The sequence below is a fragment of the Mus musculus genome, chromosome 3, assembly GCF_000001635.26.
Source record: "Mus musculus strain C57BL/6J chromosome 3, GRCm38.p6 C57BL/6J".
Classification (NCBI taxonomy): Eukaryota; Metazoa; Chordata; class Mammalia; order Rodentia; family Muridae; genus Mus; species Mus musculus.
This window is the reverse complement of record NC_000069.6, coordinates 10,199,128-10,212,613: the sequence shown is the minus strand read 5'-3', so window position 1 is coordinate 10,212,613 and position 13,486 is coordinate 10,199,128. Positions and strand designations below refer to the sequence as shown.

General features: G+C 42.1%; 1 protein-coding gene across 2 annotated transcripts; it reads left to right on the top strand.

Moving 5' to 3' along the window:
• The first annotated feature begins 3,997 nt into the window (after positions 1-3,997).
• Positions 3,998-8,272, top strand: Fabp4 (fatty acid binding protein 4, adipocyte). 2 transcript variants are annotated; one of them, NM_024406.3, is made up of 4 exons: positions 3,998-4,175; positions 6,492-6,664; positions 7,272-7,373; positions 8,044-8,272. In NM_024406.3, the coding sequence occupies exons 1-4, from the start codon at positions 4,103-4,105 to the stop codon at positions 8,092-8,094; spliced, it is 399 nt and encodes a 132-aa protein (NP_077717.1). In that variant the 5' UTR covers positions 3,998-4,102; the 3' UTR covers positions 8,095-8,272. The 2 variants fall into 2 exon arrangements, with proteins under 2 accessions (NP_077717.1, XP_006530111.1); XM_006530048.3 differs by lacking the exons at positions 7,272-7,373; positions 8,044-8,272 and having other exon boundaries at positions 4,012-4,175; positions 6,492-6,874.
• The last annotated feature ends 5,214 nt before the right edge of the window (positions 8,273-13,486 follow it).

Below are 13,486 nucleotides of genomic sequence, written 5' to 3'. Positions count from 1 at the left end.
TATATGTACTCAGGCTTAAAAATATATAAGATGCAAGCAGTTGAGATGGTGAAAGTAATAAGACACAAACAGAGCAAATGTGAAGTGTGTGTTTGTGTGTGTTTTTGTGTGTGTGTGTGTGTGGGTGTGTGGGTGCACACACATGTGCTTATGCTCATGCATGTGTGCTTGTACGTGGTTGCATATCTGCCCTCATGGAGATATGTGTGTGTGTGTGTGTGTGTGTGTGTGTGTGTGTGTGTTGGCAGGGGGGTTACATGGTGCAGCTGGCCTGCTGGTAAGTTCTTCTCTGCTTTTTTCTGGTAGAGTGTCACCTTTGCTTCCACTTAATTCCTGATGGGTTTGCTTTATGAAATGAAGACAAAGTAGGTCACAGTTTATCTGCAGAAAGCACTTTGAGGTCCCCTCCCCCACCGTGGGTCCCTGCTTGCACACCCTGAGCTATGTGTGAAGAGGTTCTTTTATGAGCAAGAAGGCAAATGAAGAAGTTATCTAAGAGCCTTCAAAGCACTCTCAGTCTGTCTTTACCTGAGGCAGAGTCTGTGGCTTACTCATTCTTTGCTAAACGGTTGCCATCTTGAGATCAAGGAGTCAGTGCTTAGTCATCGGAACCATGCATGTAAAGAAGAACATACTGGCCTAGCTGGACAGGGGACCTAGGACAGTCCTGGTAAGTGACCTCATCAGGGAGAGAAGGAAAAAAAATGTGCCTGCATTTCCTGTTCAGGGCTCACCTTACAGTTGCCAGCAAGCACCCGAATGCACTTAGAAAGCAGCATTAACAAAGTAAGTTTGCCTCCAATAAAAGGGGATCCTGGATGTGAACCCTCACCTTAGCTGGCCTGTACAAGCTGGAAGCTCTCCCTGCCAACGGGGCTCCGTCGTTACTCTTCATTATCTAGAGTGGGGTCTGTTTCCTCACTAATTAAAAATTGTCAGAAATGATATTCTCATTTCCTCCGAAAGAAGTAAACACAGGCAAAGGTTAGAAGGATGCATTCCACAGAAACGGCCCATTGAGGAGCAAAGTGCAAGGCAAACAGCCTGGACCAGAGGGCCTGCCCTGTCAGCCCTGAGATTCTGAGATGTGACCTCAGCCCCACATCCCCACAGCCAAGCCAGGCTGTTCCCACTGCAGACCCTTCCCCTCCTCCAGCTTTCAGGCTGTTCCCACTGCAGACCCTTCCCCTCCTCCAGCTTTCAGGCTGTTCCCACTGCAGACCCTTCCCCTCCTCCAGCTTTCAGGCTGTTCCCACTGCAGACCCTTCCCCTCCTCCAGCTTTCAGGCTGTTCCCATTGCAGACCCTTCCCCACGGCTCTGAGGAAGTACTCAGCCAGCTGTGTCTGTGTGGCTGTTGTTGGGCATCCCAGGTTCTTTTGTAACTTTTAATTTGGAGACACACTCATTGCTAAATTAGCTAGGATGGCCTTGGACTCACTCTGTGGCTCAGGAGAGCAGCGAACTTAGGGGATTCTCCTGGCTCAGCCTCCTGTGGTGTTTCTTTGTTTGTTTTTGTTTTTACTTTGCTTTAACAGGACCCTCAGGAGCCTGGTCTGTTAAGATTCCCTTGGTATATCTTATGGGATATCCGATTGTATCTCATAGTGAATGAATCTGGCTAAAAGTTACTGCCTGACGGTTGGTCTTTGCTTACTAGGAACAAACTCACACGTTTGCCCTGATTTACAGATACCCCCCATGGCCATAGTTGAGTGAAATTAACTGCACATGGCACTAAGCCAGCCATCTTGTAGTTCCTCGGTTCCCCAGTGTTGTGGCGGTTGTCATCTATCTTCAGCTGACAATTCCTTTGTTCTGGAAGGCCCTTCTGGTGTCATGTCAGCTTACATTGTGCGGATGCTCTGGACAGTGGGTCCCTAACTGTCCCCTGTACACCGTCTTTCCCAGTGTGGGAAACATGTTCCTTGCTCCGTGGATCCCCAGTGGTCAGCCTGTGCCTAAGGCATGTGTGAATAAACGGGTGGACTTGGTGTCACTGTGCTGCGCTACCAGTTCCAAGAGAAACAGAGCACAGAGCACAGAGCACATGTGAAATTCTAGCAACCACATTAGAAAAGTAAAAACAAACAAACAAGCAAATAAAAACAAATTAGTTTTAGTAAAATATTTCACTTGGCTTGCCTTAATTATGGTTATTCCAACATATATTCAATGTAAGAAATTTTCACGATGCATTGCATTTTATATTAACTTCAACTGTGATACATACTGTACACTAACAGTCATCTTGAGTCAGACTCTTTTTTTTGAAATACTTGTTCATTATTTAAAGTTCACAAAAATTATAGTTAAAAAATTTAGATTGATGAATTCAAGTTGTTTCACACATTTTATTTTTACATTTAATTAAAGTTGAGCTTTCTTGTTATATTAGCCACCTGTCGGAGGCAGAAGTAGTTGTGTAAGTGCAGAAGTTTACATGGGCTGGCTCTACAGCACGTCTAACCCATAGCACTATAATCCACATGCAGTCAGCACAGCGGGCTAATCGCTTGAGAACATGTCTAAGTTAGGGATCAGCATACGTTTCCAAATAAAACAATTTAGAACATTATCAAAATTATTCCTGCATTAAAATCGCTTATTTTATTTGAGTTGCAATCCAGGGGGTCTTATCCAGTAGGAAGCCTGAGTCTGAGAGTAGTCCATAGTGGGTGAAAGTTGTTCCCCTGACACTAGCAGATGCGATTAAAAGTTGTTACTGTGAGTTAAATTTATCAAACTTTTACAGTAGCCCATTTTCCTACAGAAAATATCATGTTTCAGAGTCTGTTTCCCCAGACTTTGGGGGCTGGTAGGGACTTGGGAGCAGGTACTTCTCAGCGAGCCCCTGTACAGCAGTCCATCTCTCTCTAACACCCTGAAATGTGGGTGTGCTCGCAGGCACTGGTGTACATGTGAACATCTCCCATCATTCTGCTGTGAGGCAGGGAGGCTGAGAAACTGGATTACTTTATAAAAGCTATCTCAGATGAGTCACTGTGTCAAAGAAGAAAACAGGTTTTGATAATTCATGACCACATTACTTCTGATCATTCACATAAACCCACAATCTTTAGGTCTGCATGAAATTAAAACTTACAATATATTTCAAAAATGAAATGAGGGACATATTTTGCATTGGGACCCATTTTTGAAGGGTCTGTAAAAATGAGTACTACATGGCTATTTACGAATGGGAAGAATAAGGCTTAACTTTTAATGTAATTAAATCTGTGCACTACATTCCTGAGCAATGAGCAGAATGTATTTTAAGTATGTATTAAATATTTGAAATTATAAATCTAGGCCGCTGTAGCCCGCATCCAGAGGCAGGGGCAGCTAGGTTTCTTTGAGTTAGAGACCAGCCTGGTCTAGGTAGTAAGTTCCAGGACTACCAGAGCTGTGCAGCGAGACTGTCTCAAAAACCAAACCAAACCAAAACCCAACCCAAACCAAACAAAGCCAAACAACAACAACAAAAACAAAAAAACCCACCAAAAAAACCAAGGAAACAAAACAACCAAAAATCAAAAAACTAGGCTACTTTAAAATGTCATTATTTATTTTGTTAAAATTCCTGAGATAAACACTATTCTAACAAAAGAGCCATTAAGACTAAGAATCTCTAAGATAGTTTTTATGTTCTCAAATTCAGAAGAACTAAACACATTATTGCAGTATTAATAAAATAAAAACTCAAGATAAGAAGGTCAAATGTGTCCAAGATAATTGTCTCCTCCACAATGAGGCAAATCCATAAGGAATAATGGGGGGAAGTTCAATGCATTAGCTTTTGACAGTCAAAACAGGAACCTTTAAAATACTCTGTTCATGGTTAAAAATAATTTGTACTCTAAGTCCAGTGATCATTGCCAGGGAGAACCAAAGTTGAGAAATTTCTATTAAAAACATGACTCAGAGGAAAACATACAGGGTCTGGTCATGAAGGAAATGATCTGGCCCCCATTGGTCACTCCTACAGTCACATGGTCAGGGCATCTTTAAAAGTGAGCTATCTGGACTTCAGAGGCTCATAGCACCCTCCTGTGCTGCAGCCTTTCTCACCTGGAAGACAGCTCCTCCTCGAAGGTTTACAAAATGTGTGATGCCTTTGTGGGAACCTGGAAGCTTGTCTCCAGTGAAAACTTCGATGATTACATGAAAGAAGTGGGTGAGTGCTGTGGGGGTCGGGGTCCCCCGGGCTGGGGAGAGGGCTTGCAGCTGCCTTGCAGCCCGGGGGGACAGGATGGAGCTGTGGTGGGAGAAAATGCTGCTTCCCGCATGGAGGGTGTATGTAGAAGCCACAAGAAAAAGTCTGTCCTAGAAGTTTTCTCAAAGCTTCAAGCTCGTGATCCCTCCAGGTGAACCCGCAAGAAAGAGTCTACAGGACAATCTTTTACTCTCTGTAGAACGACAAGATGTGGCCTTCTTTGCCAAGCTTGCGATTCTGAGGTTCATTTGGCTACTTGCCTGTTTTCAACATCTCCTTTTACATGAAAAATTTGTAATAATTTAAAGAGAAAAATATTCCTTCCGTTTGTTTTTTTTTTTAAAGGATGGGGGCAACTTTTACTTAAAACTGAAGTCATGATATTGCCCCTCTTAGAAAACAAATCATGTTGGAAAATATATTTTAGCAAATTCTTTTCTGTCTCAATGTCAAGGCCTAAGAATGTGTGATTATTTTACAGTTGACAAAAGCTTGGCTTCCGGAGATACTTTCCTTCAAGGACTTAAAGGTTTCTTCGTTGGTTTAGAGTGATATGTGATGTCATAGATTTGTGAGTAATTCAGAAGGAAAGCAGGGCATGCAAAGCACACATAGAACTTGCCCTTCCCACGATATGGGCTCACAACGGTCTATGTCCTGTCAACACTGCCCACAGGCTGCTGTGTGGCCAAACAGCTTTGCCTATCCGTATAGAGGGGCCATCGCCCAGCCAGCGATGTACTTCATCAGGAAGCGTCTGCTTTGAAGCCCTCTCTCCTGACCTCCCCATATTACAGAGTATCTCCGTTAGGACAGACTCCCCTCAACCTGCAAACCTTCCCTCAGTTATACAGTGGGAACTTTTGGTTGTCTGTCAATATTGTTGTCTTGTTTGCAGACAAGAAGAATATCGGGAATTTCAGCATGACTTAGCCCATCGACTGTTTACTGTTCAGTGTGGTAGTTACTATGCACTGAGCCAGAAATACCAGGGCTTGAGACACTTTTAGCTCTTGACCACTTGAAACATTTCATACTGCTACCATTCCTATCTAAATTATAATGACACTACTTAAGTTGTGAGAGACCCATGATTAAAGGCAGTAGATATTTCCTGAGTGGAACTGGCAACCGTAATTAAGGCAGAGTAGGCAGGTATTGGCTTCTGCAGTCAGATAAAAATGAAGACACAAGTGAAGCTGTTATTTGTCCCCGGCACGGTCTCTCTGCAATCATTTCCCAGTGCTGTGTCCCTTTCCTGCGCTGATTGATTGTACAGAATGCTGTGCTGTGTGGCAGAGTGACAATTCAAGGCAGAGACACACCATTTCCTCACTGTGGTACTGTTTAGACAGAGAACTAAGTCGTACCCTCTGCATCATTTATCTTGTGGTGTGGTTGTCTCTCAGTTCATCCTTAGTTCTAGCTTTGGGTCACCTTTTGTCAAAGACATAGCCTTTATTTAAGCATTTGTGTTGAAGGAGTCAGTGCACCCGAGACAGAAGGATTCTGTGTAACATGCCGACAGGGTGACTAAGGTTCTAAGTTGTTCACCCTCCACAGGGAAGCTAAACAAACAAAGTTCACAGCTTAAGGGACCGAGATGCAGAGTGTTAGTTTCCAAACTTTTCTATACACTGACATTCTGATTTCCTGAGTTCAGAAGATACTTACCCAGTCTGCTTTACGTTTCCTGATTGTTGAGAATGCGATCACCATTCTAAAAGGACATGAAATGTGAAACAGCATGTTCACTCTACAGAAATTAATCAGACAATTCATTTCATGAGGGAGTAATATGGGAAAGAAGCCTAGAAAATTAAATTTGGCAACAAGTGTTGTGAAATGTGATTTTTGTTCACTCAAAAATAGATGACCTTTTAACACAATAACTCTAAGTGAGGCCTGGCCTTTGACTTAGATTTTAAAAAAAAAAAAAACTTTTAGTAATTAAGAAAGAATAAAATGGTCAAACTGCCTCAATCACAAATAGAAAATAGAGATAATATACATACACTTATTATTAGCATATTATAATAAATATAGACATACAGACCTATATAAAACACATAGACATCGAGATATGAAGATTTAATCTCTTAATACATTCTTGTTGAAATTAAGGACTTATCTGAAGGAGTGTAGTTAGCAGACAGGCACAGTAAATCTGGATGGATGACAGGTTCTGAGAGCATCAAAGGAGCCTCCGGCACCCTGGTGTCTTCTTCATCACACACACAAATGTTAGCTTTACATGCGTTCTCTTTCTCCCTGTAGGAGTGGGCTTTGCCACAAGGAAAGTGGCAGGCATGGCCAAGCCCAACATGATCATCAGCGTAAATGGGGATTTGGTCACCATCCGGTCAGAGAGTACTTTTAAAAACACCGAGATTTCCTTCAAACTGGGCGTGGAATTCGATGAAATCACCGCAGACGACAGGAAGGTGAAGGTGAGGAACAAGGAGCTGATGCAGAGTGAGGGGGGCCAGGCTTCTATTCCACGGCCTGCAGGAAGCGACTTCAGCTCAAGGGGAAGGACAAAAGCTTCCCTTGGTGGACTGACAGCCTCGGAGCTCCCATACCTAACCCAGCTCCGTCAGTGCGCAGAGGGCGCATTTCCTCTTGCTCTTAAGCTGTCCCGATATTCACAATGATTAGCATGTTTTATGAGTCATACAGTAGTGCATGTGGAGTAAATTCGAGCAGTAAAACGTTAGGGGAAGTTTATAAAAGCGAGGCTGAAAGCAAGAAACCCACCATAACATTACCGTGCCCACCTGCATGTGTCTGCCATCTAACTTCTTTCACAGTATATCCTTTTTTTCAAAAACCAATTCTATTTTCGGTTTCTATTCCGAATATATAAGTAGATATACATATACATGAGTTCTACATTATTTTTTCAAGATGTGTTTCTCTTTATACCTTCTTGCTGGATTATGTTCTTGTCCTGTAGAGTTACTGAGAACATCAGAATAGTCCTTTGGACCCAGGTTCCATGTTTTTCAGTCTTGACCTCCATGTGCAAACTGCAGTCTCTTTTCACTGTGCCCACAGAGCATCATAACCCTAGATGGCGGGGCCCTGGTGCAGGTGCAGAAGTGGGATGGAAAGTCGACCACAATAAAGAGAAAACGAGATGGTGACAAGCTGGTGGTGGTGAGTTACGCTGCATACTCAGCTATAGAGCCTGAGAACATTACAGAACTCTAGAAACTGCACTTGCTGTGTAGAACAAAAAGGCTCATTTGTACTATATGTTTATTTTGAAGCTGAGGGTTGAATCCTGGTTCTCTCACTTGCTTAAAGTACTCTGCCCCTTCTGAGGTGCACTCTATCCTCCCATACAATCAGGCTCCACCCTCCCATGCAGTCAGGCTCCACCCTCCCATGCAGTCAGGCTCCACCCTCCCATGCAGTCAGGCTCCACCCTCCCATACAGTCAGGCTCCACCCACACACGGTTTCCCCTAGAAAGCAATCCCAGCCTCCTCTCTGGCATCACAGACTGATCATCACGGGACTGTGTTGTGTATTTTGTCTCGTGGCACTCACTTACCGTGCAGATTTTCTAGCTCCCTGAAAGGAGGACCTGAATCTTCCTGGTCTTTGTACCACCCTAAACTACCATACTTGGAGATGAATGAGCAATATAATATAAGATTCCAGAACACATTGTGGGTTTTTTGTTGTTGTTGTTGTTGTTGTTGTTTTGTTTTGGTGTTGTTGTTATTGTTGAATATCATTTCATTTCCAAAACCGAGAGTAAAAAGTTAAATCCATGCTGTTATCTCTCTGATTGACCATGTCAATTTTGTGCCTGTGTCTAGGAATGTGTTATGAAAGGCGTGACTTCCACAAGAGTTTATGAAAGGGCATGAGCCAAAGGAAGAGGCCTGGATGGAAATTTGCATCAAACACTACAATAGTCAGTCGGATTTATTGTTTTTTTTTAAAGATATGATTTTCCACTAATAAGCAAGCAATTAATTTTTTCTGAAGATGCATTTTATTGGATATGGTTATGTTGATTAAATAAAACCTTTTTAGACTTAGAAAGTTGTGTAATGATACTTTTATTGTGTGTCTAATTTTGTACTTGTAATTGTGAAGATAATAGAACAAATTGCATTACTTTTATTTTGGTTCTGGTACAAATAATATGATCTTTCTTAATAATGCATGATAAAAAAGCCAATGTCCATGAACTTACCAAGTCTGCATACTAAGGTCCGCTGTGGCATACAAGACCTTGGGTAATCCTAGACACAGTGAAATTATTCATCTCCATATGATTAAAGCATGAAGCTTTGTTTCTGCCCTGTCCTGGACTGTTGTAATTCAGCAGTGCATACAATGCTGTAGAAAAGATCTCTGGTCTCCATAGCATTCATGCGTGCATGTGTGTGTGTGTGTGTGTGTGTGTGTGTGTGTGTGTGTGTGTGCGCGCGCGAGTGCGCGAGTGCGTGTGTGCGTGTGTGCATTTCTTACTAAGTAGTCCAGGCTGGTCTTGAATTACAATTCTGCCTCAGCCTCTTGTGCCTTGTGCTGCTAGGGTTATAGGTATGTACTATAATGCTCAGTGTGTCTGAAATTTTTAGTCTAAAACAAATGTTTTAGACTAACGAAAATCCTGAGGCTGTTTATTTATAAAGAAATAAATTTATTTGGCTACCAGTTTTGGAGGCTGAATGCTCAAGAGAGTACAGCCCCAGAGAGTTGGCTGAGCTCCTAGTAGGTGGTGTCATCGGGAAAATGATAAGAGAGAGGGGCAGCAGAGAGGAGCATTCTTGTCATCTGTAACAACGTATTCTTGAGAGACCTAACGTTCCTCTAGCCTTACCTGAGAAGATTCTCACCTGCAAGCCCATCCCGCTCACCTGCAAACCCACACTGACTGAAGGACCTATATGTAAATCCCATCCATTAATGCTCCAGCAAAGGTTTGATTCTGGGCCAGGTCTCAACATTGAGGCTGGCACACAAGCCAGAAATCAGATGGAAAACTAATTATGAAGAGTCAGGAAAACAGTGTGATTAATATGGCCACATTGGTAAAGGCTGGGGGGGGGGGCATTGAGCATCACAGCCCATTTTCAGGTGTATGGATCTGAGCCTCAGCTGTAAACTGAGGGAAAGTTGAGGCAGAGCAAGCATTATACATTACAAAGCCCTCTCTGTCAAGGTGCTCACTGACTGAAAGTGACCTCAGGCCTGGGCCTGCAAGGTGGCTTCAGTCCTTACCAGGAAAGGGACAGTCTGAAAATCCCTATGACTGGATCTGCTTAGGGGGCAGCTTTACTTTCTTTTTCCACACCATCCTAATCAGGGTGATGTCTTCCTAGAGTGATATGCCTGAGAGGCAAAGCTGTTCTTGGAACTCAAGATTACTTTACGCTTATCTCAATGATAGGACACCTCCAGACACTATACCAGGGGATTTGGAGCTAGACATGAAAACTGACAGCTGACTGTCACTGACAACCTTGCCAGAAACACATTAATATTTTAATACTTCTATAGAGAGAGTTGAATAGGAGTCAGACCCAAGGTATAGGGGGTAAATAAAAACGAAGGCAAAAATATCATGTGTCAGGTACGGTGAATCACGCAGGGGTATCTGTGGCATTTGTAGGACACAAGCGAAAAGTCGCTGCTTTTCAGGAAAAGCAGTTCCTAAGACCTTGCTGCAATCTGATAATACTAGATGTAAGTACCCAATTTCCAACATCAACAACAATAAAAATCTCAGGACATGAAAAGAAATGGAAAAAAATTCGTTTAGAAGATGAACTGGAAATCTGGGAGTGGTTGATGAGAATGCATAATGACACACCTGCCACAAGACACGGCACAACTCAAAAAATATAAAACAGAATTACTGTGTGGGTCTGCAGAGCGAAAGAAGGATGGCAAAGGCATCAATAACATTCACAAAATGTCATTAACAATAGCTAAAAGTCAAATGTCCATCAGCAAGTCAAGGAAAGAGCAACATAGACCCACAGCCATACAGGCACATATATGACCACGCACCCATAGCATGTACACACAATAAAATTACTATAGTCAGCCTTATAAAGGAAGGGAAATTTCTGCTCATAGAATAATAATAAGTCTTTTTTATTGAGACATTTTGTAATGTATTTTGATCATGTTTTATCCTTCCCTCAATTCCTCCAGGTCCCCTACCCATAGTTACATTCTTTCCCTCTCTCTCTCTCTCTCTCTCTCTCTCTCTCTCTCTCTCTCTAACAACAAAACAAACAAGAAACAGAAACAAAAACCCTAGAAACACAAAAATCAAAATAAGCAAAATACAATAAGATTAAAAATAATAATTACCATTGGGTTCATTTTATGTTGGCCAACCATACCTAGGTATGGACTGTGCACTCAAGTGTGTTTCATAAACCTACACAGTGAGACTCCAGTGGAGAAAACTGATTTTCATTTTGCCAGTCAGTATCAACTACAGATAGCTTCTTAATTAGGGTGAGACCTCATGTCCAGTTTCTGTTCTCAGTGCTGGAGCCTTGTCTGGCCTGAAGTTGTTCAGGTCTTGTGTGTGCTGCTGCAGTCTCTGAGCTGGTATGTGCATTGGTCCTGTTGTGTCTGGACAACACAGTTCCCATGGAGCTGCCCATCACTCCAGCTCTCACAAACTTCCTGCATCCTCTGCATAGATTCCTGGCTGTGAGAGGAGGCCTTCAGCAAAGACATCCCATGTAGGACCGAGCGTTCCAAAGTCTTTCATCCTCTCAACATTGTCCATCTGTTAGTCTCTTGTTAGCTCCCATGTACTGGAAGGAGGAAGCTTTGCTGAAGAGCGCTTTGCGCAGCACTGATCTACATAAATAGCAAACATCCTTATGAGTCATTTTATTGATAAGTCCATTTAGAAGACTAATAACAGTAGGTTTTACCCTAGACTCTTGAATTATGTAGAATAATAGTAGTAGGTTTTTTTTTTTTTTCCTTTAGGCCTATGAATCATCTAGTCTCAAGTTCTTGGCTATTTTAGCAGGGTGTAGATTCCATTTCATGGAGTGTGCCTTAAAATCCAGTTTAAAAAGTGGTTGGTATTGTGCTACTGTGGTGGTATTGTGAATGTATCTTCGCCAAGTCCCAGGGTTTGTAGCTAGGTGATACTGATGATCACCTTTGCCTCTAAGAACCCATAGAATACCTTCCACTGCCATGCATGCCAGCCAAGAGTGGTGAACATTTGAGTTAGGCGCCAGGTCAACCTCTCCATTTCAATGACATAAACAAGTGTTTTCAGCAATGAAGTCTTACCAGCAGTCTGTGGGGTATAACTAATATCCTGTAATGCTTGGACTCTTCAATGGGGTCCTTTTGGCCTAACAAGATGTAACTTGTTCCTGGAACCTGAGCTTTTACTTGGTAGTGTAGGATATCTAGTTGGAGAATCAGCTTCCCTCTTATTTGGAGACTCAATTTCTATTCCTTTTCTATGTGTGTATATGCCAGAAGCTTCTACTGTAGTAGGTTTCTGTATGGCTTTACAAATAACCTTCAGTGCTAGTTGACCCTTTCTATATTCCTTCCTTTATACTGCGTTCCTTCCCCCTCCCTATTTAAAAAAGAAAGGACATTCTGACAGGCTAAAAGTAATAGATGGATTTTAAGGATAGGCTAAGCAAAATAAGCCTGCATAAAAATATGTAATAATATGTGACCCCCCCTCTCTCTCTCTTACACACACTCACACACTCAGAGAGAGAGTCCTTGAAAGAGTAAAAATCATGCAAGCAGTAATGCTTGCGGTTACAATGGAGAACATATTGTTTTGGAGCTATCAAGAATGTGGAGTACCTGCTGATGAAACTTTCTGGCCACCAGAGGAGACAGCTTCTAAAACAGGCCATGTGTGCCACAAGTAGCAGGGCTATGAGTGTAGGGCTGCCGCCTTAAGTCTGTTGGACTTCATATCACAAAACCCTAGATACTGGACATAGAACAACAGGACCTTGTTTTGGTTCAATCATTTTGTGTGTGTGTGTGTGTGTGTGTGTGTGTGTGTCTATTTTGCACATCTTCCCTTTGGAATGACATTGCTTACTTTATACTATTGTATACTGGAAGTAGGTAGTGGTTTATAGCTAAAACATCATCTTTAATCTCAGTAGAGTTTAGATTTCAGAATCCTGAACCATATCAAAGCTTTGCTGAAGTTGAATTAAATGTGTTTCACATTATGAGACATCCATGAGCTTTTGGAAGCCAAGTACAGCAGTTCTGGTTTGACTCTGAAATATCCTCTACAAGCTCATGTATTGTAATGTTCTCAAGCATTACTCGGATGTTTGAGAGGCTGTGTAATTTCAGAAAGTGCATCCTGGCTTGCAGATGCAGGCAACTAGGGATGGGTCCGTGAAGGCCATTAACCTGGCTTCAAGTTCCTGCTTTTCTTTTCTTCCTCGTCTACTAAAATGTGCTGAGCCACTGCCTCCAAATTTCCACTACTGTGAGCTCTACTGTGCTTTCCTCTCCATCATGAACTAAAACCTTTGAGATTGAGAGCCAAAATAAGCCACTCATTGCTTAAGCTGCATCTTGTTAGGCATTGTGGTCCTGTGATATCAACACTCCATCCAGTGAGAGACTGAAAGGCTTATTCCAGTACCAGAGAAGCACCATGTCCTAAAACTGTCGTTAGTCCCCCCATTTTTTTTTGGCTACTCATTTATATATGTGTTGTCTAAAATCTATAGCATCGTTTACAGGCAGGTGCTATCTTAGGAATAGAAATGAGTCTGAAGTATTGTCTTTTGATTCATTTTTTCGATTGCTCTCAGATATCTGATAGAAATGCAATTCTATAAGCTATGTTCTCTAATACAATTCTTTCTAAGGTCTAAATGTGCTATCATAGTTGGTGAAAAGCTCTGAACCAGATTATCACATACTAGAGCTGGGTCTGTGAAGGTGGGTATATTGTGTGCATGAAACTGGCTGCTTGTAATATAAGTACTTGGCCAGAGCCACATAAACCATTTAATGAGGTTATTTACAAAGGTGTGTCAACAGTAAAAAGCTTAATCATCAAGCAAAAATAAAAATCTTAGGCACAAGACTGTTAAGTAACAATGTCACTGTGACCTCGTGTAACAGAGGTTACAAATTTGGTTCTGGCTTCAGATTTTAATTTACATCACAATGGATACCATTGTGTAATATCATAGGAGAAACAGTGTGTGGAGGAAGACTCCAGGCCATTTCTTCCTCTGACTCCCTCCCAGAACTGGG